General features: G+C 37.3%; 1 protein-coding gene across 4 annotated transcripts in view; it reads right to left on the bottom strand.

The window, feature by feature from the left end:
- The window catches only part of KDM4C (lysine demethylase 4C), a 400008-nt gene that overhangs the window by 147159 nt on the left and 228739 nt on the right, over positions 1 to 24110 (bottom strand). For 3 of the 4 annotated variants that reach the window (XM_060155068.1, XM_060155067.1, XM_060155069.1), the window contains exons 13-15: positions 10813 to 10994; positions 8953 to 9166; positions 6959 to 7035 (exon numbers count right to left, since the gene is read on the bottom strand). In XM_060155068.1, coding sequence (XP_060011051.1) covers positions 6959 to 7035; positions 8953 to 9166; positions 10813 to 10994 — 473 coding nt within the window. Of the gene's footprint in view, positions 1 to 5518; positions 5568 to 6958; positions 7036 to 8952; positions 9167 to 10812; positions 10995 to 24110 lie in introns of all 4 variants that reach the window. The other variant, XR_009541598.1, reaches the window with a different exon arrangement.

Here is a 24110-nt window from a genome sequence, read left to right as displayed (position 1 = left end):
AATTCTAACATCTATTATCAGTACCCCTGTTTTCATTTGAGGAGTTGGAGAGGAGATATAATGGTTGTATTATGCGGTAAGGGTGACATAATCCTCAGCCACATACATTTTCTTTAATTATCTCTACCCTAAGAGAATTCCCATGTCAGAGAGAAAGAAGAGAAAGCACTGCCTTCAGATTTAACAGAGTGCGGTTAGGGTTGCTTCGTATCAGTTACGCCCCTATCTATAGGACCAGCCTCAATGCAAAGTAGGAGTCAGACTCTACCTATTAGACCACCTTCCTCCATTATTAGCCAGAGTACATAGAGTTATACGGATTGGGACCTCATCGTTCCCAAAGATGAGTTACCAACTTTCCAAGAAGTTGATCATTTTTACCTGAGCCTTAAGGGTAGGGAGTTAAGACTAAGGTATATGGGCTTCCCTGGTGGCGCAGTGGTTAAGAATCTGCCTGTCAATGCAGGGGACAAGGGTTCGAGCCCTGGTCCGGGAAGATCCCACATGCCGCAGAGCAACTGAGCCCGTTTGCCACAACTACTGAGCTTACGCTCTAGAGCCCGCGAGCCACAACTACTGAGGCCGTGAGCCACAACTACTGAGCCCGAGTGCCACAACTACTGAAGCCCGCACGCCTAGAGCCTGTGCTCCCCAACAAGAGAAGCCACCGCAATGAGAAGCCTGCACATCACAACGAAGAGAAGGCCCCATTCGCTTCAACTAGAGAAAGCCCATGCGTACAACTAAGACCCAATGCAGCCAAAGATAAATAAAAATAAAATTAATTAATTAAAAAAAATAAAGACTAAGGTATATTCCAAAGATTAAGAGTTCAGATAAATGTGTTCCAATAAATGACATAGATTCTTTGGCTCATAAGCTTTAGCAACACTGTGGGGTTGGGTTTTTTAAAGACCAATACCTCAGGTACTTCCAGATTTTAACTTTGTGATTATGATTCATGCAGAGAAAACACTTCACTTTCTTTCAAAAGCCAAAAAATAGCTATGTGCAGCCTTGGACGGCATGAATGGCAACCACTACTCAATCTATAGATGCCACTTATTTATAATCAAGCAACAAAAATAAATAAACAAACAGCACCAAAATGTTTATTTTTAATCACTGCAATTGCTTATTCCACTCTTTGTAAGAGGAAAGAAGATGCTAATTCCAAATGATTATCAAGGTATAGCCTGTGCTCATATCTGTTAGTCCATTTAAAAAAAAAACAAATAAGCAAAATAAAGACAGTGAATAGATAGGTGGCCAAGGTGAAAACCTATTTCATGTTTGGGTTTTGATTTCTTAAAACCATTTTGAAAAAACAAAACAAAACAGAATGCTATGTTTGTTATACATATATAGTACAACTTTATTATTCTACAGAGTATAATAAATGCTCTTCAATAGATAATAAATGTGTGCAATTACCTAGTTCATGTATTTCATTATACAGAACGAAAATTCTAACCTTTAAGATGTTTTATTTTAATTTTCCATTTCAAAATCTACCTTTTCATAGCACGGCAATATCCACCCAACAATATAATATACAACTGTGTATTTTACTGTATTACTTTGCAATGAAAATATTTAAACAAATTCTCCTAAATTAAGAGCAAAGGGATATATTGAAATAAAAAGAAATCCCGAGGATGATGTGCATTGCCACAGATTCCTGAACATCAGATAGATAAAGTTATAGTAAGGCCTTTAAAGTCACTTTTTAAAAAACAATGAAAGTTTCCTGGAACACATAAAATCTACACTGATCCAGCCAATAATTACCAATGTCACTTCCAATTCCTATACTTTTCTGTTACTCATCACCTCTGACCAGGTTAAGAAATACAGGAATAAAGTTAGATTTCTTGAAGTTGCCCAATTCTTAAGGAAAACTAATTAAGGCAAAATGGAAATAAAAAACAACACAGAATCAAGGGATTTTAGGGTGAGAAGAGGCCTTAGATATACATCTCTAGTCGAACCTTCTCACTACGTTGCTTTTAAATCTTCCTGTAATTAAGATTTTAGATTATAGGTATGTGAGCTACTGTGTCTACCCCTCCCTGCCCCCCAAGAATTACATATGGTGATTAAAAAAGCTCCCTAGTAAGGCATAGCACAAATGATACTTTACTTGGACTTTTTCACACTGACAATGAAAACCTACAGCACAGGCTTAACGCTACCCTGGACAGAAGACTGGCAACTCAAGATTTGCCAGAGTCATAAATCTGAGTATGACGTGACTTCCCATATGTTAAATTACCAATCTTCCCATGAAGTTTTCACTCCCATTTTGGCACTAAAACAAAACCTCACAGTGACCCCCACCGCAAAAGAAACATCCAGATTTCCTGCAAAGAAACAACCACCAAAAAGCTACATTATTCCTAAATTTTAAAGAGAAAATCTTACCCATATTCCTCTTTAACCTCTTAACCTGCTTATATTTTATTCTTTAGAATTCCATTTATAAATTCTTTAGAAGATAGTATAGAAAATCCTCCTGTGATTTATTAGCATATTACCTCTTAATACTCCACAGAGTATTCAGCACATAGATTATTTTTTACAATAAAAGTATTTAGGTTACCAGTTCATTTCCAGACATTTAACTAACATCCTCCTTCACAATTAGAAGTGAAGCCCTAAAGTAAGTTCAGGAATTTTACAGAAATACTCAGACTCAAAAACAATTTTTCAAAATAGGGATAAAAAAGAAAATGGTAGGGAAAAAAAACCTGAACGAAAGCAATACAAATTCTGTATTTTTACAGTGAGAATATTACATTATATTTTTAATTAGCAGTAACTTGTAGTCATTATAAAATGGAAATCCATAAACAGATTAGACACAAAACTCTAGTAATTTAGGTCAAAAGTGATTAGATTCAAATTAAGACTCAAAATAGCAAGAAATACATTCTAGAATCAGAGTAATGACATTCAACACCTAAAAACAGAACTTGGTAATGTTTGGAATGCACTCTAAAGTGCTACTATAATGAAGGAGTAAAAATGGTTCCAAAATGAATTACATAATCACAAGAGGGTTGGAAACAAACAGAGTTCAAAATAAAATACTCTAATAAACGCAAACATAGCTTTCATACAGATCTATTTATCTGAGCAGTACTGAAATGGGAAAACAGGCACAAAGCAATGATATTTAATTAGAACTATGAGATATACAACCTGAATGTCAGGAGAGACAGGTATGTGGGGAATTATTTCACTGTTTCATTTCACTTCATTTGAATGTGAGCAGGGAGCTAGGATTCTAGAATCCAAGTTAGGGTGTTATTCAAACTTTGTAACTAATCTCTCCCTCTAACACATGCAGGTAAAGCTGCAATACAGCTTGATATTTCTTATTTTAGATGACATAAGTGGCTAAAGTAAAGAAATAATAGCAAAATGAAACAGAGTGAGGACTAACCCAAAACTGGAAATGGTGAGAGCACTGAAGGTCACAGACCAAGGTCACAGATAAAGGCTCTGCAAGTTCAGAAATGATCCAACACTATACCAGGTGTTAGGGGTGTTATAGAGAAAAACGAGACAAAGTTCTGGCCTCCAGTTACTTAAAAACTAGCAGGGCAGTTTGGTCCGGAGCAACTTCCACGCTTTACAATTGGTAAATAAAAAGACAGCTGGTCTGTGAACATTGATTCCAGCCTTATGTACATTCTCACCCACCAAGCCCAAGTTGAAGCTGACAGAATCTTCTAATGTATGAACTTATTTACTTAGTTATGGTCTGGGACTGGATGAAACAATCACTGACATGCCTTTGCTTCCAAAATTTAAATAATTGATACTTATCTCTATGATATAGTGTTCTTTTTTTCCCAGCTTTATTGAAATATAATTGACATATTGTATAAGTTTAAGTTCTACAATGTGATGATTTGCTATTTCTATACATTGAGAAATAATTACCACAATAAGGTTCATTAACACTTCCATTACCTCACATAATTATCTTTTGTGATTAAATCATTTACGATCTACTCTGCTCTCTGTGGTGAGAGCATTTAAGATCTACTCTGTTGGCAACTTTCAAGTATCTAATAAAGCATTGTTAACTACAGTCACCATGCTATATACTAGATCCTCATAACGTATTCATCTTGTAATTGAAGTTTGTACCCTTTGACCACCTTCACCCATTTCACCCACACCCCCCGCCCCTGCCAATCACCAATCTATGCTCTGTATCTATGAGTTCAGGGTTTTTTTAGATTCCAATAGAAGTAAGAGCATACAGTATTTGCCTTTCCCTGACTTATTTCACTAAGCATAACGCCCTCCAGGTTCATCCATGTTATCACAAATGGCAGGATTTCTTTCCTTTTTTATGGCTGAATAATATTCATTGTACGTGTATGTGTGTGTATCTACACACACAAACACACACACACACACAACCTTTTTTTAATCCATTCACCCATCAACAGACACTCTTTTTAAGAAGAATCTTTAAAAAATAGAACTACCACAAGCAATTCTCACACATACCTTATGAAAATGAATACAAGGTGTTTCAGGCTACCCTTTTCTTACCCTCAAGATACTCAAAGCACTAATCATAAAAGGAAACAGAATTAACTGAAACAATCACATTTGTTGTATAAATACATATCCCAAGCAAAATATGCTCTTGGAGTGTTTTGTGTTCATGACGAATAAGCCTTACCTTCACAAACCATGTTTAAAAAGAAAATCCCAGGAAATAATTAGTAATTAGAATTAGTAAAATAAAAGCCAGCAATGAAATAGCATTTGACCTCAGCTGCTTCGTTAGATTTCCATTAGCTTTTTTAGAGCTTCTATTTATCAATAAAAGGAGGTCTAGGACTCCTCTGGAACCTAAAACTAACAGTGTGAGACTGATTCCTAAGAAAGCAAGTTCTAAGTGTACTTTCAAAATGCAATCATTTCAGCCACAAAATCCAAAGAATCATACTTAAGTACTTAGTAAAAAATTAATATTGCAACACTCAATGCCACACTAAATAAGGGTGTTAAAGCCAAAATATCAATATTATCAGTTACTTCTCGGCAACAATTAAAATAAAATTCAGTTATTTCTCAGGAGAAAAATTTAGAAATAGAGCTTCATGGACAAAGTTTACTCAAAACGAATAAACTGAAAAAACAATTGACTCACTGAGAATTCAGATAATTTCCAATTAGAACTAAGAAATTATGTAGGTCTAAAAAAATCAATGCAAAGCTGTATTTAAGAGCTCCCATTTTTATTGCAAATTAAAAGAGATTTACATGGTATCAATATTAAAATACAAAAGGCACACTGTATTTTCTGAGGGTGCAGAGGGGTTAAGGTTAATAGAAAGATGCTTCAGATCAGTTGCAGAGAGTGATTAAGTATTTCCTTCTGTAGACATGCTAAAGGAAAATGACATAATTGATCAGAAGCTGCCTTAGAATCAGGGTGGCTGGCCTAGGCCTGGCCCTGGCTCTGCCATGCAAAGGACAGTAGTACCTTGGGTAACAGGACTGCTCGGTGTGTGAGCACAGGAGCCAAGCAGTAACTGTGGATGGAACAGAGAACTCTTCATGCCTTGGTGAACTGGATTAGAATATCTCTAAATTCTAAATCTATACTTCAGGGTGAATGAGGGGATATCATTAGTAAAACTGACTCTACAAGGCTTTACTTTGGCTCATATAATATGACTAGAACCAGCTTGATAAATAAGAGCTGAATATATTTATTATAGCAGGACTTCATGGCTGTTTTAAAGATGCTGTACATTTATACAGTTTTTGTTAACATAATGAACACACCAAAGGAAATACCAAAATGTTATCTGGGCCCACTAATGAAAAGAATTCTTAAGTTGGAGATGTTACCTCTAATATGAAATCAGATTATTTGGACTATAAAGAGTGTCCATATTTTGCCCCATTTTCCCCTCACTACCCAGAGTGAATGCCAGCTATAAAAATCATACAGAAAGACATTCTCACAGATGCCTTTAATTTATAGTCACCATATGTCTATTTCAACACTGAGAGCTAAACATACATAATCATGACATAAATTTTCCTCATGTAAAGCATTGTCCTTCAGGTTTGTAACTTTGGTTGCAAGGAAATTTACTTCATTAACATTAGAGATCATTAAGGAATAAAGCAAATGCTACGATTATAATCCAAATCAAGCTGAGCATCTGCTCTGAGATCAAGAGTGCGGGATACAGTCTTGAGATCTGATCGGTCTTCACTTTCAAACATGTTCTGATACCTCTTGAAAGAGAATTTTTAAGAAAAGTTAAGGTAGCACATAATCAAATGGCAAAATGGGTGACATGGTGGATTAACAGAATGGAACGTAATGCTTAGATGTAAGCTAAAGTTTCAACAGGGTCTTCAGGAAAAACAGTTTAGGTGAAGAGAAATCTGTGCTCTCCAAGTGGGGAACCATTTGTGGTTGAAGTTTCTATCTCAAGTTCACAGCAATGCCTAGCACAGAACACTCTAAAATTTTCTAAAGTATGAATGTACGAATGAATAAGCGGGGAAGACCTCACGCTAGTGGAATAGTTGTGAATTAGCACAGCTTCCTGTGAGGTCACTGAAGATTCCCACCTTCACTGTTACTTAGAAGACTTATTTTCAAGAATTGCAAAATAGAGCCGGGCAAGAACATGAAGCAATACTTTGGACATGCTCTAATAAACCAGTAGTCTCCACAGGTTCCTGAGCAAACGGTGATGCCTAGAAATGTATTTAACATTTCTACAATGGATATAGAGCTACCAGGTAGGATGATTTGGAAAGAGAAGACAAGAAATACAGGCAACTGTGGAATGGCACACAAAAGCACTGTGTACTATCTTACCTGACCACTAGGTTTAAATGGACCCACAGTGGATGGAGTGAGAAAAGGAGCTAAAAGATACTAAAATTAGCCACTTACTGCTGTCCATGCATTTCTTTTGCACCGGGCACACAGCCATCCATCACAGATCTCATGAGAAGGGATACCGTAACAACCTATAAAATAATAGTATGGACCCATTAATTAAAGTCTTTTGCATTTTGACAATATTACACATTTTAGCACTGAACAAATAAAATCAGAACAGCAGCCTACCATACCATTTTTGGTTCTCACTGCTTAGAACAAAACATTAGCAAGGCTGGCTCAAAGATACTTTTGGTTCCCATGCCTCATAGCTAATAGGATTATCACTGCCAGAAAAAAATGAGAGTGTGCATCTTAATAGTTACCATTGCTCACAACAGTTATTATAGAGAATACTGATGATAATACTTAATGTGTGATTAGAAAATTTCTAAATTGTCAAGTCTAGTCCTTTACTCATGCAAAACATATTTCAAAATAAGTTGCAATTTATGAAGCAAAGTTTGGGGAAGTTTTAAAATGACACAATAAATAAACTGTGACACAATATTTATGCACATAAAATCAGTGCATAAAATTAATGTAATGTAAAAGTACATTTCAAAAATTATGTTTAATTAGCTTTAAGTTCAGTGATAGGAACAAAGGATGCACAATTCATAGTTAGTGATGAAGAGCTGTCTTCAATTCTATTTGTCCATTCAGTACATGCCTGACTCAAAATAACGATGTAAAGAGAGAGCTGATGATATAAATATATGTAGCAATTATACGGTATCAACAAACATGTGTTACTCTGGTTTCCTGAAGAAAGAGTTTTAAAAGATTTAAATGAGTAAAATTTAAAGGAGTAATTTTTAATATCAAATTTCTATAACATTTGACATGGGAAGAGAAAATAACAGAAATGTAATTACCCAAAGAAAAGCCTATCATAGTTACCCAAGACCATAAAGTGTTTAGTTCAGGCACATGTTTATAAAATATTATGGCTAAATTGCATAGCTAGTGCATTCTGGAGTCAAGATTAAATCCAAACTTGTTTGTGAAATGGTGCACTGTCTCTCATATAAATATAATCACATAGAGTGAATGTGTATATATATGTGTATGTGTGTTACAAACTGATAGAAGCAAATAAGAAGTTTTATATAATTACATTTCAAGCACATCATGTTCAAATTCCTTGGGGAAGATGAAAGTATCTAATAAATAAATGCTAGATAGCCAGGCAAGTTCAACCTTAACACAAGACTGGTATTACTCTGGGGTAAATATAGAAGGTAATACCTTTATTATAAATCATTCATACTACACTGACAGACTCACACCATACATAAGAACGTTAACAGACATTTGACTTGGTAAGAGTTGGAATATTAAAATGCTTTAAAATAGAATTGCAATGTTTAATAGATCCATTTTATACATTTTAGAGGATTTAAATGGCAGACCAATCTAAAAAAATGTATTTGCCACTTAACCCAATTATGTAAAAACACCAAATTGAGACAGGTGTGGAGCCTAACTTTCTCAGTCTTGGGGGAAAACAACCCTAAGCACTTTTTCCCCCCGGGAAGGCAATGAAGATCTCCCTACCCTTACAAAGAATAAAATTTTAACTCGATAATTAAATTTAACAATAATTCCCCAAATCACCAAAAGAATACTCATTTCTCTTTCAAAAGTAACAAAGGAAAACAGTCATGAATCAACATTAGAGATTAAAACTCAATTTTTACAAACTTTAAGTAAAATTCAAGCACGTGAAAGGAATCCCACAATGACCCCACATTTGGACCCCAAACAAACAAACAAACAGAACCAGACAGATCTGTTCTCCACTGATACCACATAAAATAGGAGGAAAAAGGATGATTACACCTATTCATACTTTCTTAGAAGAAACGTGATAAAGAATGATCTAACCATTAATAATGCCAACAGTACAATGTGATAGATTTGGCAAGTTACAAAGGGGTGAGAAATAGAGACTATGTGAAGCACTGAAAAGCCAGCGATTAATGAGTGATAGACTCATTTACTTGCATGAACCCGTACGCGGCACTTTGCACAGGAAATCAGAAGACTTGTTCCATCCTCTTCCAGGAAGGCGTTAGGTGGAGAATATTCTATATTTTCCTCGCTATAAATAAAACACATCTCTGGAATGAGGGGCTTAGTCTTTCCTCCTGAAGTAACCACTTCATCTAATTTTGTCTCCCATCTAGAATCATTTTCTTCATTGCTGCTATCTGGCTGAAAAACAGAATATTTCCACATGAGCAAAGAACATGGAAAAGAGCTCAGATCACTTGCTCTGGTCACTCAAATCCCCTAATAGCTGTTCATCCACTAACTTCCAGCTGCTGTACTTCCCCTTGTTCTCCCGGACCCACTATTAGCTCTTTATCAGTGCCGCTCCTCAGGCTCCCATCCAGAAGCTAAGCTGTAGGAATGAGAGGGTATTCTGTACATCTGCTGGTACAGAAATCGATGAGCTACTAAAACTACGTTCTTAAATACATAGTTCATGAAAAGCATCAATTCTTCTGATGAACGTTTTTTGCTTCTTTATTTGCACTAGGTTAACAGATCTGATTTCATTTACTGAAGAATCTTACCTGGTTACACCTGAAGGAGTATCTTCAAAGACCTCAGTTTTAATTTGTACAACAGTATTTAGAGAGTTTTTGAAGGCTTTTTGACTCACCACAAAGTTTTAAAACAGCGAGACAGAAAGATCTAGCAAATGTCATTAAATAACAAAGGATAATGTTCAAAAAGAAATCGTCACCTCTCACCAAAATATACAACAAATATTCAGTGTTTATTTGAAACTAATTAATGAACTATCTTATTATCCCCAGAGACCCTATATTAATAAATTTCCCCAAATCTTATAATTTTAGTTGGAATTTTTTAATTATCGGGGAAATATACAGGCAGATTATGATACAGAAGCAAGAATCAATATAAAGGTAAGTTTTTCCAAGAAAATACAGAAAATTAGTGACTAAATGGGAAATAAAAATAAGGTTAATCACTCACCAGTGTCACATTCAAAGACAAGTGAATGAACTACTTCCTCTATTTACAAAGGTCTGAGAATGTGGCACATCACACATATTCATGCTCTGAAACGTCTAACCAGAATTACTAAATGTGGAACTCTAGGAATGATGTGATCTTGAGTAAAATATTTCTGACTCTATCAGTGAAAATATAACCCAGAACACAATGTTCACATCAACAGATTTTAAAATATATTGTATCTAAAAACGGATCTGGTAGTTTTACTCTTACCAGATTCTGAAAGATCATTTTGTCTGTGTTAGTGCTGGAGAATGTGGCCCTCTGTGACCTAAGATGCTATCAGCATAACATATACAAAATGACTTCTGAAAATAATATCATGAATGGCTGGCTGATGAGGGTGAACTGGACAATTCAGTTTGCATTGAGTCCTGCTGTGTCTTTTGCATGTTCCACATGGGAAGATGAAGAGAGATATTTTAAATGTGGGCCCAGAGCCGACATGTATATGATTGAGAGTAATATTTTCAAACATAGAGACTAGATCTAAGTTCTCTTTGTAAGCTTCTACTATTCTTAAGCTTTAAGCTCTGTGTTTCTTGGTGAAAGGGGTAGAAAGAAAGGTTGGAATTGCCCCTTGACTGAAATAAACCAAGACATTTAAAAATGATAAAGCACTGTCACAGAAAAGTCTCTCAAGTGGCACTCAGGAATTCCATTTGCTGCTCTATGATAGCCATTAGCTACAGAAGTACTAATGTCTTCCTCTTCGTGTGCCTACTAACCCTACAGAGATTCACCTGTGTTTTCAGTCACACAAAGTGCTGCAGTGAAAGGAGACGTGGGCAGGGGCCCCTCCCGCTGGCTACCTTGTAGTAGGGCATGAGCAGAGCACAGATGGCACAGTGCGGCTCCATTCTGCCCATGGCTGCATTATACTCTTGCTCGGCCACAAAGTTTGGGGACTTCGTCTGCCAAAGGTGGACCAGAGGCTTTGCCCAAGACTCGGTTTCTTCCACTTCCTCCTCAATCGATGGAACCTCAGGCAACTCTTAAGAGAAAGGGTGTGAAAACACAGTGAGCAGGGGACTCAGGTTAAAACAATAACCCTGATTATAAAAGAAGCACACACTCCCAAGTACCTGTGATATTAATGTCAGACAGGAAACCTATTTTATCTTTCAAATATATTCCGAGAGGTGAAACAAAATCTTCATCGTCCGCATCATCACCGGAGATCCAACGGCCACACAGACCACCCTCCTTTCCACTCCTTCCCCATCCCTGCCAGGAATCACTAAACCGCTCTCTCCTCTCAACTCCACTCCTTCTGTGTTTCTTGTGCTACCATGATACCTCCCAGGGTAAAAGGGTTTATATGTGTGAGATTATCTTCCAGCTAGCAGTGGAATTTGCTAGCCAGTACCTGTCTTACCGATATTTTTAGTTTTCTGACCTAACACTGTGCATGATTTAATAAAAATTTATTAATTATATTTCATTTAATTAACTTTTAGGTTCAAAATGCATGTAAGTAACATTTACAGAGCACCTATCATGTGCCAAGCGATATACTGCCATTACATGGGTATAAAAGACAATCCCTACGTCAAATCTCATTTGTTCAATGTGATTTCCCAGAGGGTCAAATCTTTTAAGCATGTATATCTGTTAACATGAAAGAGGCATAGATCTATTCCACAAAAATGACATTTTACAAAAATTTATAGAAGGCCAGAAAAATACAGAAAGACATAACAGGTTAAGAGGAAAAATTCCTCACGCCCATAGCAGAGGACAGTATATCAAAGCGGGTGGCAGCAACCACAGCTACCTCTAGTACTTGATATCTATATAGCTGTGATACACTCTAAACTTCCTCACCAGCTGTCTCAGGGCTACAAATAAATACTGTAGAGCAATGTCCTCAAGTCCCAGAAGGGGTATACCTATGAACTAATGTGCTCCTGTCCTTGCCTTGTTGACTTACCTGTTTTAGAAAAAGTCAAAGTGGATTTGCTCAAGTGGAAAATAGGAACAGCTAAATTAGGCTGAAAATAATTCAAAAGACATCAAATGCCAACTGAAGCACAAGGGAACGTTCCTGTTTCCATGGCGGTGCTGGTGGTGGTGATGGTATCGGCAGCGGCAGCAGCATTATCATTTACAGTGGAAAATGCTTAGCATTCAGTCAGAGGCAGTGTTTGAAACAAAGGTAAGAACCTTTGCCTACATTTGAAATAAAGTAATCTGACACTAAACGTTAACAGTTTCCACCTCAGTTTCCTTATAATACACAATAGAAGACTTACTGTGAAGACCAAAATTTGACAAATGAAAGATGGGAGTGAAAGTTAAACAGGAACTTGAAATACCAAAAAGTCTAATAGCTAATATCTCCAACATACATACTAAAAATGAGATCTAAACTGAAAAACAAAAAAAACCTTGGGTTTGAATAACTTGGACTCTACTTATTGGCTCACAATGAATTTATCGTATCATTTGCTTTATTAAAAAAGATGGAAACTCACAAGACGGATGATGCTTTTATTCCTTTAGATGGTCATAAGATAAGGTGATGAGTTCTCAAAATATTTTTAGGGATTAAGGAAATATTTAATTCCTAAAAGCCTAGTGAAAATGAAACAGAAGTACGGGAAAAGAACAATTCTTAACAATGGAGCCAGAGAGCAGAAAAGTGTGTGTGCCAAGCCCTCTGGCAGACTTGGTCTAAGACTTGATCTAGGACACACCTTGAACTTGTCCTCAGACTCAACACTGACCTGGTAGAGGACCCTGCTCTACAGCTGTCCTGCCCCCAAATGAGGTCACATTCTGGCCCAAAGAGCATTTGTCTTCGGTTTGGATGCTCTTCAGGCCAGAGTATGCAAAGCAGCATGGCAGGAACACTGTGCAGTCCCAAGTACAGGAACTGTCTGTCCAGAGACCTAGCTTTCCCCCCCCCCCCACCGCACCACACGGCTTAACAGGATCTTAGTTCCCTGACCAGAGATTGAACTTGGGGCCACGGCAGTGAAAGCGCTGAGTCCTAACCACTGGACTGCGAGGGAACTCCCCCAAAGACCTAGCTTTAAATTCTAACTCTTTCCGTAATATAGATTCTCATATGGTGATTATTCCTTTCTCACCTATTTCAGGTTTTTTTTTCCTTTTTAATATTAAAATGAAATAGTAAATGTAAAATTTCTTTTTAAATTCCAAAGTACTAAAATTCTTTGTAAATTCTGAAGTGATTATATAATGCACATGTTATTACGTAAAATCCATCCAATTATCTTATTTTCATATGATCTGTCTGTCAATTCCATGCTGAATTTTATGAGAGGGGAAAAAGAGACGGCATTTAATCATAAGTACATGATAATGATTATTCAGATTTTAACTTAGTTTTATTTTTATTTATTTATTTATTTTGCGGTACGCGGGCCTCTCACTGTTGTGGCCTCTCCCATTGCGGAGCACAGGCTCTGGACGCGCAGGCTCAGCAGCCATGGCTCACGGGCCTAGCCGCTCCGCGGCATGTGGGATCTTCCCGGACCGGGGCACGAACCCATGTCCCCTGCATCGGCAGGCGGACTCTCAACCACTGCGCCACCAGGGAAGCCCTTAACTTAGTTTTAAAAGTCAGAAACATTGGCACATTCTTGACGGTAAGTATTTTGTCTTCCTGAAATTATCTCATCAAATTATTCACCCCTCCTCTATCTCCAAGAGCTCTTGCTTACCTTTGAACCATGGCATTGTTCAAGAATAGACTAACCTTAGCTATTGCCTTTCCCAGACTCATGATATTCATGTAAACTACAAGCCTTAAATATTCTGGGGGGCAAAGTACTTTCAGGATATCTACATACCCTCATCATCACACAATTCCAAATGAAAATCCTCCCTTTCAGCCTCTAAACACCTTTCCTGTTTCTGGTCTCTTTTTAGTGTACCTTCTTCATCCAGTTACTTTTGAAAAAAATACTTTCTATCTTCCAATATACGGAAGAGGGAAAATGTTTTTTGCATCGTAGCTTCTAAGTGTTTTGATCATTTGGCATCACTATGCCTAGGAATTTCCTCTCCTCCTCCTCTTCTTCAACTATAGTTAACTAATGAACCTCTAAAAGTACACTGTAATCTCGTTGGTATATATTTACTTCCCTATATGATGCATTTTGTAAGATGTCAGGCAATGAAAATAGACCACACTGTTTTAAAGATTTTTTAAATATCAAATTAGTTTTCACAACACCTTCACAAAAGAAGAGGGCAGGGGCAGATATTAAACATACAAGGAGGGAGGAGATATGGGGATATATGTATATGTATAGCTGATTCACTTTGTTATACAGCAGAAACTAACACACCATTGTAAAGCAATTATACTCCAATAAAGATGTTAAAAAAATAGTTACCTATTATATAATATTAAGATATCAACAGTATCAGTAATAATTAACTAGTAATTGTTAACTAGTAATAGTTAACTAGTAATTGATTGATTGATTAATACTGTATTGTATATTTAAAAGTTGCTAACACAGTGGATCTCACCACAAGAAAAAAATTTGTAACTGTGTGGTGATGTGTGTTAACTAGACTAATTTTGGTGATCATTCCACAATATATACAAATATCAAATCAAAAAAAAAACCATACAAGGACATGGACATTGTAAGCATTCAATGAATACCAATGTTTTTATTACTATAATTATCTCTTTTTTTAATATACCAGCACATCAACATTCAGAAGCTCTGAGTCTCACCCCGAGTGCCACAGTTTGCTATAGAATCAAGAGAGAATGAGGCAAAGGAAAGGTCCCTTGGTGCAAATGCATCAAAGTTTGGGAAATCTGTGAAAATGTTACCAGCATAGAACTCCCTTCTTTCCCAACTGTATTCTCAACAAGAACAAAAGAAGAGCTAATAGTGTAACAGCAGTTCTCAAAGTAAGGTCTGTGTACTCTAGGAGACACACAACACAATTTCATGAGGTCTGTATGGTCAATTTCATAATAACATGAAGGAGCAACTATAAAAAAAATTAATTTAAAAATAAACTGAAAAAATAATAACACGAAGACGTTATTTGCCTGTGTCACACTGCTGACATCTGTAATGGTGAGACAAAAGCAATGAAGGGTAAAACTGTTGGTGCCTTAGCTTGAATCAAGGCAGTGGCACCAATGCAGTCGTTATATTCTTGACTATCTCAAATCTGCAGTTGGCGGTGGGGGGGTGTTCTCTTAACAGTGACTTGATGAAGCAAAAAAAAAAAAAAGTATCAATTTTATTAAATGTGCAATAAATGGGATGTATGCATAAAGCACTTCTGCCGCACCCTGAAGTTCAATGGTTGTCTTGGGAAAAGCACATGTGCAATTAATTGAATTGCATGTTGAATGAGCTGCCTTTTTCATGGAACACCATTTTTGAACGAATGACTAACAGACAAGCTATGGTTATTCAGACTTGGGTATCTGGCAGCAATGGAAGTGAACAAAGAAAGCTTTCATTTTAACAAAAAAACTACGGACAGTATTTGTTGACAATGATGAAATTCAAGCTTCTGAGTCAAAATTAGAACTTTGGAAAATTTGTATCCACTTTTGTGAGCTTGACAGCTTCCCAATAATTAAAGCTATTTCTAATGGAATTGATGGTGAAAATAACAAATGTAATTTTTTTATATTATATAAAAAGACCTGTATGACACAGATCTTTGTTTACCAATGCATGACGTTACAAAATCACGCATGCATATAAGAGCCACTCAAAGTGCAAGACAGACCAATGAATTTTTAGCTTAATAGAGAACAAAAAGTTCACTGATGGGATTTCAGATTTCATGTTGCAACTAATCTTTAAAAAATCACCATTTGTCAAGTTTTATGGCTATTAAAATACTGCACCCCTTCTAACCATGTATCCCTAGTAAGCTGGACTTTCTTCAAATATACCTCAACCAGAACAACATGGTCCAACAGACTGAATGCAGAGCAGACATGAGAATCCAATTTTTATTAAACCCAATATTAAAGAGCTCTGCAAAAAATGTAAAACAATGTTGTTCTTCTCTTTATTTTTATGGTTTGGGAAAACTGTTATTTTCTTATAAAAATAAATGTAACTCTTTATGCATTTATTATTGTTACTTTAGATTTTTCCATTTTAACTTTCAGCAAATAAGTACAAAACAGAAACAGACTCAGACTTAGAGAACAAACTTACGGTTACGGGGGTGGGCGGGGGGGGGGAAGTGGGGCGGGGAGGGATAGACTGGGAGTTTGGAATTGACATGTACACACTGCTATATTTAAAATAAAATGCCTTTCCATAAAAAATTTTTTTTAATTAAAAAAATTTTTTTTAAAAAGAACAAAAAATAATAATTGTTTTAATAATAGAAAACATGAATAAAGATGAGAGTAATTTGGGGTTTTTAACCTAGAAAATAAAACTAATTGATGAATTCAAGAAAAGAAATGTAACTGTTTATGCATTTATGATTGTTACTTTAAATGTTTCCCTGTTTTAACTTTCAGCAAGTAAGTACCATTAAGGTAAATCCACGGGAAGGAAAAGGGGGCAAAGGGGCAAAGGGGCAAATGGGGTGGGGAGAGAAGAGAAAGGAAGGGAAGGGAAGGGAAGGGAAGGGAAGGGAAGGGAAGGGAAGGGAAGGGAAGGGAAGGGAAGGGAAGGGAAGGGATGGGATGGGAAGGGAAGGGAAGGGAAGGGAAGGGAAGGGAAGGGAAAGGAGTTCAAGAAAGGAAATGAAAAGAAAGGAGATGAAATGAAACCTCTTTGGGGTCCTCAAAATGGTTATGAGCATAAGCAGTCCTGAGGAAAAGACTGAGAATCACTGACTATACATGTGCACTTTCACCCAAAAGTATTAGTATCACGAAGTCACTGTTGAACAACACAGCCCTAATAAAGCTGGTGTAGACTGTGTTCTCACAGTCAAGCAAGAATCTCATAAACTGTTTTCCTCAATCAACGAGTAATGCTTAAGCAAAAAGAAAACAAGTCAATACTGCAAGAAAGCCTTCTTTTCTCTCATTTCTTCAAGGTCTGCAAGGTTTGCCAGCTATAGCAGGGAAGAAAAAAAAAATTCTATGCCGACACTTAATTATCTTTTTTCTTGGTGGGCCTCTTACCGCATGGCAGAAATCTAGACTCCTGGACTGTTGTATTTACAGAAATACGAGAGGAGATGTGTTTCCTTTGTTAAAGCGGCCTCCTATGAAGGACAGCCAGCCCCCTGACAAGCACTACTGTGGTGGGGGAATGGGGAAAACAGACATGACCCTGGATAAACGTACTGAAGTAAACCACTGAAAACACTGCTGTCATACCAGCAGCACCCTCAATGGCTGCTCTAAAATTTTCCAATCGCCACATCACTAAAAAACAATCAGTAGAACCTACCTGCCTACAAACCAAGCACCAAGCTCCTGGATCACGCACACAGTATCCCAGAATATTAAAAATATTCTTTCTGACTTACACCTAGGAAACCAAGCTTTTGCCTCCAACTCCGAATATTTCTGGCAGAAATAAAAGCTCTTGGAGAAACGTAATAGAAATAGATATGCATATAGAATCCACTAAGAGTGCTCAAGAAGAAATAAAAGTTAAACCACAATATTTGATTTATACTTGTGACAGCTGGGTACTAAGAGGTCAACCACAACTTCTGCCTCTAAAATTACTTGCAGATAAAATCACAGTAAGTAGCCCCTCACAGGCAGCCTGCTTACAACTCCCCTCCATCCTTCCAATGTATTTTAAATATTTATTTATCTTCTTTATTTATTTCTTTATTTTTTTGGCTGCGTCGGGTCTTAGTTGCAGCATGCAGGATCTTTCGTTGTGGCGCTCGTCTCTTCGTTGCAGCGCCTGGGCTTCTCTCTATAGCTGTGGCGTGCGGGCTCCAGAGCATGTGGGCTCTGTAGTTTGCGGCACACAGGCTCTCTCACTGCAGCGCACGAGCTCAATAGCTGTGGCGCCCGGGCTTAGTTGCCCTGCGGCATGTGGGATCTTAGTTCCCTGATCAGGGATCGAACCTGCGTCCCCTGCATTGGAAGGCAGATTCTTTACTGCTGGACCACCAGGGAGGTCCCTCCAATGTATTTTAAATACTTCTCCAAAATGATCCTCCCAGCTTGCTATTTAAATCATACTCGCTATGATATTGTCACATAAAAAGAAACATTTATTTGGTCTTTTCCTGGTTTCTGGCACAGAACTTCTAAAACCCTTGGAATTTCCTGAATGATATGGGTGAGAGGAACATCATTGGTTAAAATATTAATATTTGGTCTTAGTCCCTAGTTCCCGACACAAGAGCTTCTAAGACCCTTGGAATCGCAGAACTGAAAAGTGTCTTTTGTCAGCTAATGAGATGACCGGTGGCTGGGGGCGCCTAGATAGCTTCAGGATTGGGGCTGAAACACCAAGGCATGAATACAAAGTCAATGCATGGGTAGAGGGTTAGCACTTCAGCCCCACCTCTGACGTCAGGGGAAGGGAGAGAGGTTGGAGACTGAGTCAATCGCCAAATAGACAGTGATTTAATCAATCGTGTAGCCACAACGGGGCCTCCACAAAACCCCTAAATGACAGGGTTCTGGGATCGAGAGGGTAATGTACCTGCAAAGGGCATGAAAGTTCTTCACACACCTATCCCCACCTCATACCTTGCCCTGTGCATCCCTTCTTTTTGGCTGTTCCTGAGTTATAAACCAGTAAATGTAAGAAGTGTTTTCCTGGCTTCCCTGAACCATTCTAGCAAATTATCAAACCTGAGGAGGGAACTGTAGGGAACCCCCAGACTTTATAGCCCAATGGTCAGGTGTAAGGACTTGAAATTGGCATCTGAAGTGGGGACAACTGGTGAGACTGGACTGAGTCCTTAACCTGCAGGGGCTGTGCTAACGCTGAGTCATTAGTGTCAGAAAGAAACTGAACTGTAGGACACCAGTTGGCGCCTGGGAAAAGTAAGCCACACCGTTGCTGTCCGAAGTACCCTCGCTTGTAGGACCCGCCCTCTCCTCACGACCATAAACAATGTTGTTTCTCAAAAGATCAGTCTCAAAGGGACAACTAGAAATGTGTCCTGTCCATACATCACTATAAAGTCTGCAAGTCAGCAGTACATCCCATGCTGACCCAGAGACTCCAGAGCAGCAACAAGCGTACTGCAGGGGAAAGAGTCAATCCTGCAGAGCATATGAAGAGAAGGAGGAGGAGGTCCCTAGAAAAGTGGGAGCTCAGGGAATTCAGAAAACTTTCTGGCTCTGAAAAGAAAGTCAGGCTTGCTGCCATTCACTTGAGAATCTTAAGATGTTTGGAGAACCTTCTTGAGACTTCTACTTATACTAATCTAGAGGCATACCCCATTGTTTAGAGAGCAACTTTCCCCTTCAATTAATAACACTTCCCAAGGCGTGGTGGGGGCCTCACTAAGACGTGATCCCAGGGATTATTATAGATGTACACTGTTAACTTTAATGATTAAGGGTTTATTTTTTTACTTTCTACATAAAACAATTTACACTGCTCGTCATATAAAAGCATATACAAGTTTTTAAAGAGGGCAACTAGTAAACAGTGAAACTAAAAAATAATACTTAAAAATATCCGTTTAAGTGATCACAAGATTAAATCTATAACAAACATTATACAGTTAAAGTAATAAATTAGGAAACAAATGTTATAAAAGCCCTGACTTCCCGTGGCCTAGAACAATGGTTATTCAACTATTTTGAGGTAAGCATGGTTACAAGAGTAGAGCTCTGATCCCAACCTATTAGAATAAATTAAAACAATGTTTCATTCATGTAATCTATGTGGTCTTAATGTTTGGTTATAATTCTAAACCTCAATTCCTTCATCTGCCAAATGAGTACACGAGCTACCAGCCGTACAGCTGCTATTCATTAGTAAGACAGACCTAGGGCTTCAACAGATGATGATTCTTTCCCTTCTGGGTCTCCAGCAAATCTCTTCAAAGATCATCCAGAAAATTACTTAAAATGTATGCCCTAAACACTAAACTTTTAACATGACAAGACAGGTTGGAACAGAAAGAGCCAATCTAGACAGACACCCAGTTATCTCCTATATAAAAATATTTCAAGATTTATCCTTTCGGGAAAAAAAAGGCCTTTATTCTCCCATTCAGTCAAAAACATCACTGAGTATATTTATGATAATAAAAAGATTAATAACTTTTCCAGAAGTGTTCAAAAGAATGTGCCCTTCTATGACATAAATCACAGCAAGATCCTTTTTGACACACCTCCTAGAGAAATGGAAATAAAAACAAAAATAAACAAATGGGACCTAATGAAACTTCAAAGCTTTTGCACAGCAAAGGAAAAATAAACAAGGCGAAAAGACAACCGTGAGAATGGGAGAAAATATTTGCAAAGGAAGCAACTGACAAAGGATTAATCTCCAAAATTTACAAGCAGCTCATGTAGCTCAATATCAAAAAAAACAAACAACCCAATCGAAAAACGGGCAGAAGACCTACCCAGACATTTCTCCAAAGAAGATATACAGGTTGCCCACAAACACATGAAAGGATGCTCAACATCACTAATCATTAGAGAAATGCAAATCAAAACTACAATGAGGTATCACCTCACACCAGTCAGAATGGCCATCATCAAAAAATCTACAAACGATAAATGCTGGAGAGGGTGTGGAGAAAAGGGAACCCTCTTGCACTGTTGGTGGGAATGTAAATTGATACAGCCACTATGGAGAACAGTATGGAGGTTCCTTAAAAAATTAAAAGTAGAACTACCATATGACCCAGCAATCCCACTACTGGGCATATACCCTGAGAAAACCATAACTCAAAATGAGTCATGTACCACAATGTTCATTACAGCTCTATTTACAATAGCCAGGACATGGAAGCAACCTAAGTGTCCATCAACAGATAAATGGATAAAGAAGACATGGCACATATATACAATGGAGTATTTCTCAGCCATAAAAAGAAATGAAATTGAGTTATTTGTGGTGAGGTGGATGGACCTAGAGTCTCTCATACAGAGTGAACTAGGTCAGAAAGAGAAAAACAAATACCGTATGTTAACACATATATATGGAATCTAAAAAAAGAAAAAATGGTTCTGAAGAACCTAGGGGCAGGACAGGAATAAAGACGCAGATGTAGAGAATGGACTTGAGGATATGGGGAGGGGGAAGGGTAAGCTGTGACAAAGTGAGAGAGTGGCATGGACATATATACACTATCAAATGTAAGGTAGATAGCTAGTGGGAAGCAGCTGCATAGCACAGGGAGATCAGCTCGGTGCTTTGTGACCACCTAGAGGGGTGGGATAGGGACGGTGGGAGGGAGATGCAAGAGGGAGGAGATATGGGGATGTATGTATGTGTATAGCTGATTCACTCTGATATAAAGCAGAAACTAACACACCATTGTAAAGCAATTATACTCCAATAAAGATGTTAAAAAAAGAAAAGCTGGCATATCTTTGGAAAACTAGCTGACAACATGGCACCAAAAGGAAGTTATTCTGAGAATCAAATCAAAGATAGGTGAAAGACAGCATATGAAACTCATTGTGTACTGGGCAATATGACTGATGCTGGAGATAAGAAACAAAAATCAACAGTCCCTTGCCTTCAAGGAGTTCAAAACTTCCCATGGAAGAACCCTTTAGTTTCTTAAAGTATTTCATTAACAGCCTCTATATTAAAATGACCAAAACAAGATCTCCAACCAAAGAACAACTGGTATGTTGCACTTTACCTGCAAAAAAAAAAAAAAAAAAAAAAAAAAAAAAAAAACTGCTCCTCTTAGCTAAAAGCAGCTCTGGTCATCTGTGTAAAGGACAGCAGGACCCTTAGACACTTTGACCCAAGAACTAACAGAGGTGTCACTTGGCAGATCACACAAAACGGCTGCTATGGAGACAGAGAACTTCATGCAGAGCAGCCACAATGACAACTACTAGAGAAACAAGGGTGTGGACTACACGAGAGGATGTACAGAAATAAGAAGAGGACGAGGCAGCAAACGTTCATTCTGTTGTTTCACATCCAAAGCCATCAGGGGTTCTTCTTGCCGTTCTTCAAACATGCCACACTAACTGCCTTCCTTTGGGGCCTTTGTACTCACTGTTTTCTCCCAAGAAGAGTCTTACCCCAGATCCTCGGCTAACCCATTTAAAGGCATCATAAAGTATGATTCCTCAAGAAAAGACCTTAACAACTATAGAAATATTTGAGTAATATTCAAATATGTTCATATATCATCACAAACCTTTTCTCTTTTGGTTTCTACTTTTTTATTAGCAAAACAAAAATCCCTACACTTTTCAATCTTGAAAATGTCTCCCCATAACAAAACAAAACCAAACATGAACAGTAAAACAATGTAGAATTTAGAGGTCCATGTGGTATGTATAAAAAAATGTCACCTCATCACTTCCCTAAAACTGGGAAACTAAGAATCAGAAAAGAGAATAAAACAATACTATATCGAATTTAAATGATGATAAAGTGAGCCACTTCCTAACCACTCACTATTTGGGAGCCTTACACATATTACTTAACAACCCTCCCAGAAGTAAAAAGTCTTTTCCTAAAATCCATGACAACGGTCCCCAAATGTCAGCCTGCAAAAAACACTGCCAGCCCAGAGCTAAGTTTTCAATAGTCAGAGACAAAACAAAGAAAATGAAGACCATAAAGTAATTATAAAATTAAATTTTAAAAGCTACATTAACTTTGCAAACTGCATGCTTATTCTCAATATTCATAGTTTCACAGCTGAACAAAAGATAGAACTAAAAATGCCTAAAATGTAGTACAAAACACAGGATAATTCAATGGCCTATAGGGTAAGACATCCTTGTCTCCAGAGAGAAGGGGTTGTGTACAAGTTTAAGGAAATGTAAAGTAATACATGAAGATATGTGAAAATCAAATAGCAATTTCATACATTTCAACCTAATACAATAATTTATTTTCCTAAAGAATGGAATGAACCACACAATTATAATATCAAAAGCTGTTCCTCAGATGTTTTCTACAAGACTTTAAGAGTAAAACAAGGCACACATGAATTCAAATAAATCAAAGTCTTCACTCTCATTTTACAATCCCAATGCTTTCAGCACTTATAGACATCTGATCATAAGACTTCATGCCAAGCACTTTAATAAAGTCTCAAGATTGATTTTGAAAACTACAGAAAGCAACCGTGTAACATGAGTTAAAAAGCTAGCGCATTTTTGTCTAATTCAATCAAACCCTTACCAAGCCACTCCATAATAAGGGCAAGGTGTTTTTTATTTTTATTCCCTGTATTGCAGAAAAGGTCAATGCCCTTGGGACTCCAATGGGCTTTGCTAACAGAAAAATCAAGCTAAACTGAGAACGCCCGTTTATTACAAAGCTAAGTGCTAGATAAAATATCCATTAAATCTGAGTGCCAACAACATCTAATGTTTTATGTCCACATAATGCAGGAAAACACTGGTTGTGACCTATCAAAAAACATTCCAAGCCAATCTCCTTAGTAATCTGCTGAAGTTGCTGTTTTATTGCTTAAACAGACAGAAATATAACCGTGCTTATTATGAAAGTATAATATTACCTCAAGCTAATAAGAACTGATGGAACAAAGAAGAGATCGTTATGTAAAAATTAATAACATTTGGAGCATGACATGCAACGATCATAGAACAGCATTTGTTTTTCAAAACTGGCAGAGAAAAGGACTTTTTACAGAGGGGAAACACTGTTGATGAGGAACGTTCTTATACTTCACTATTTTGCTTTTCCAAGAAAGGCTAGCATGAAGCAAGAGGACTACACAGTATCCTCTCCTATTACATATATATATTAGGATGGGACCTTACATTTTATTTTATTTTTTTTTGGAGGCGGGGAGTATAGTTGATTTAAAATGTTGTGATAGTTTCTTCCTATTATATTTTGATAGAATTAAAGACCTTTAGAGTCTGAATGAAACTTTGGGATCACTGATCCAACAATTTCATCATACATATGATAAGCCTTAGAAGGTTACATGACTTAGTTTTCCAAGGCCATACAGCCATTAACAGCCAAGGAGAGACGAGAAGGCAGGTCTCAGGTTG

The sequence above is a fragment of the Lagenorhynchus albirostris genome, chromosome 7 (assembly GCF_949774975.1).
Source record: "Lagenorhynchus albirostris chromosome 7, mLagAlb1.1, whole genome shotgun sequence".
NCBI classification, from domain to species: domain Eukaryota; kingdom Metazoa; phylum Chordata; class Mammalia; order Artiodactyla; family Delphinidae; genus Lagenorhynchus; species Lagenorhynchus albirostris.
This window is presented reverse-complemented; position numbering and strand designations above follow the sequence as displayed.